This window comes from Plasmopara halstedii (assembly GCF_900000015.1).
Source record: "Plasmopara halstedii genome assembly, contig: Scaffold_202, whole genome shotgun sequence".
NCBI classification, from domain to species: domain Eukaryota; phylum Oomycota; class Peronosporomycetes; order Peronosporales; family Peronosporaceae; genus Plasmopara; species Plasmopara halstedii.
Window position 1 is genome coordinate 68,985 of NW_020187123.1, and position 2,581 is coordinate 71,565.

Below are 2,581 nucleotides of genomic sequence, written 5' to 3' on the forward strand. Positions count from 1 at the left end.
ATTAATGGGCGCGTGAATATTTGGAACAGAAAAGCAGCCGAGATAACGCAGTACACGAATGCTGAAGTCCTAGGTAAGGACTTAGTAGCGGAATTTATTTCAGAAGAGTACAAGATACCCGTACGTAGCGTATTAGAAAAGGCATTTGGAGATGTGGAGACTGCAAATTTCGAGTTTCCATTGATTACGAAGGCTGGACGTCGTGTTGAGATTTTGTTAAACGCCACTCCGAGATACAATGAGCAGGGCAAGGTTATGGGCATGGTAGGAATCGGCCAGGATATCACCGTGAGGATGGCGCAGGAGAAAGAAAAGAACCGAATGATCCATTCAGCCAATGCTCCAATATTTGGAGTAGACCGTGACGGTCTTGTGAACATTTGGAATCTCAAGGTTGCGGAGATTACGCAATTTTCGTCGGATGAAGTGATGGGACACGACCTGGTCAAGTGTTTTGTTGCTGAAGATTATCGCGACGAGGTAAGTCTTAACTTGCGAAAGGCTCTTGACGGGCAACCTACTGGCAACTTTGACTTTCCTCTCATCACGAAAGCCGGAAGAAGAGTTGAAATTTTACTCAATGCGACGCCTCGGTACGATGAAGTTGGGCAGATATTTGGTGTGACTGGTATCGGTCAAGATATTACGGAGCGCATTGCCCAGGAACAGGAGTATATTCGTTTGATCGATACAGCCAATGCTCCTATTTTTGGAGTTGATTCAGAAGGGCGGGTCAATATCTGGAACAAGAAGGCTGCAGAGATTATGCAGTATACAACAGATGCTGTGATGGGCGAAAAATTGGTGGAAAAGTACATCACAAAGGATTACCAAGAGGCTGTGAATAATGTATTGTCTGAGGCACTAAACGGCGTTGAGACGGCAAATTTTGAGTTCCCTCTTATAACGAAGGCTGGTCGTCGAGTGGAAATTTTGCTGAACGCCACGCCACGTTACAATGAGCACGGCGCTGTCATCGGCATGATCGGTATCGGCCAAGATATCACTGATCGCACTGCTCAAGAGCAAGAATACATGCGTCTGATCGATACAGCAAATGCTCCAATCTTTGGCGTAGATATAAATGGTCGCGTTAATATCTGGAATCGAAAGGCTGCTGATATCATGCAGTATTCAAATGAGGATGTGCTGGGCAAGGATTTGGTTGCTGAATTTATTTCGAAAGAATACAAAATACCCGTACGCAGCGTTCTTGAGAAGGCTTTTGAGGGCTTCGAGACTGCAAATTTTGAGTTTCCACTTATTACGAAGGCTGGTCGTCGTGTGGAAATTCTTTTAAATGCTACTCCTCGATATAATGAGCGAAAGGAGGTCATGGGTATGGTCGGTATTGGTCAGGATATCACGGAGCGTATTGCTCAAGAGCAGGAGCATAGTCGCATGATTGATACGGCTAATGCTCCAATATTCGGCGTTGATACCGATGGTCGAGTCAATATCTGGAATCGGAAGGCTGCACACATTATGCAGTATACTAACGAGGATGTCCTTGGCAAAAAATTGGTTGAGCAATTTATTTCTGAAGAGTACCGAGTCGCTGTCAGGAGTGTTTTGGAGAAAGCTTTCGAAGGAATTGAGACAGCCAACTTTGAATTTCCGCTGATAACGAAGGCGGGACGTCGCGTAGAAATCTTGCTGAATGCCACTCCTCGATACAATGAACGCGGAGAGGTCATGGGCATGGTTGGTATAGGTCAGGATATCACGGAGCGTATCGCTCAGGAGCAAGAGTACAGCCGCTTGATAGACACAGCCAACGCACCAATTTTTGGTGTAGATGTAAACGGCCGAGTAAATATTTGGAATCGTAAGGCTGCTGACATCATGCAGTATACGAATGAGGATGTGCTGGGCAAAGACTTGGTTGCTGAGTTCATATTAAACGAGTACAAAATCCCCGTGCGTAGTGTTCTCGAAAAGGCATTTGAGGGCTTTGAGACTGCAAATTTTGAATTTCCGTTAATCACCAAGGCGGGAAGGCGTGTAGAGATTCTATTGAATGCGACACCACGCTACAATGAGCGTGGAGAAGTCATGGGGATGGTCGGTATTGGTCAGGATATAACGGAGCGCATCGCCCAAGAGCAAGAGTATACGCGTTTGATTGATTCAGCAAATGCCCCTATCTTTGGAGTGGATGCCAATATGTGCATTAATATATTCAATCGCAAAGCCCAGCAGATCACAAATTTTACGTATGATGAAGTTGTAGGAAAGAAGTATGTGGAGACATTTATTTCTCCTGAGCACCAAGGAATTGTGCATGAAATAATGTCAAGGGCTCTCAAAGGCAACGAAACAGCCAGTTTTGAGATCTCACTAATTACCAAAACAAACCGGGCAGTAAACATTTTATTGAACGCTACGGCTCGATTTGACCAGCACGGACAGATCGTTGGTGTTGTAGGAATTGGTCAAGATATAACTGATCGCATTGCCCAGGAACAAGAATACACGAGATTAATCGACTCAGCTAACGCCCCTATATTCGGTGTGGACGTAAATGGATGCGTGAATATTTGGAACAAGAAAGCCGCTGAAATAACACAATATACTTCAA

General features: G+C 44.9%; 1 protein-coding gene across 1 annotated transcript in view; it reads left to right on the forward strand.

Annotated features, from left to right (window-relative positions):
- The window catches only part of PHALS_02504 (hybrid signal transduction histidine), a gene marked incomplete at both ends in the record, with an annotated part of 3,328 nt that overhangs the window by 621 nt on the left and 126 nt on the right, over nucleotides 1-2,581 (forward strand). The window contains one exon of the mRNA XM_024720434.1: nucleotides 30-2,520. Within this exon, the coding sequence (XP_024572773.1) occupies nucleotides 30-2,520 (2,491 nt within the window). The remainder of the gene's footprint in view (nucleotides 1-29; nucleotides 2,521-2,581) is intronic.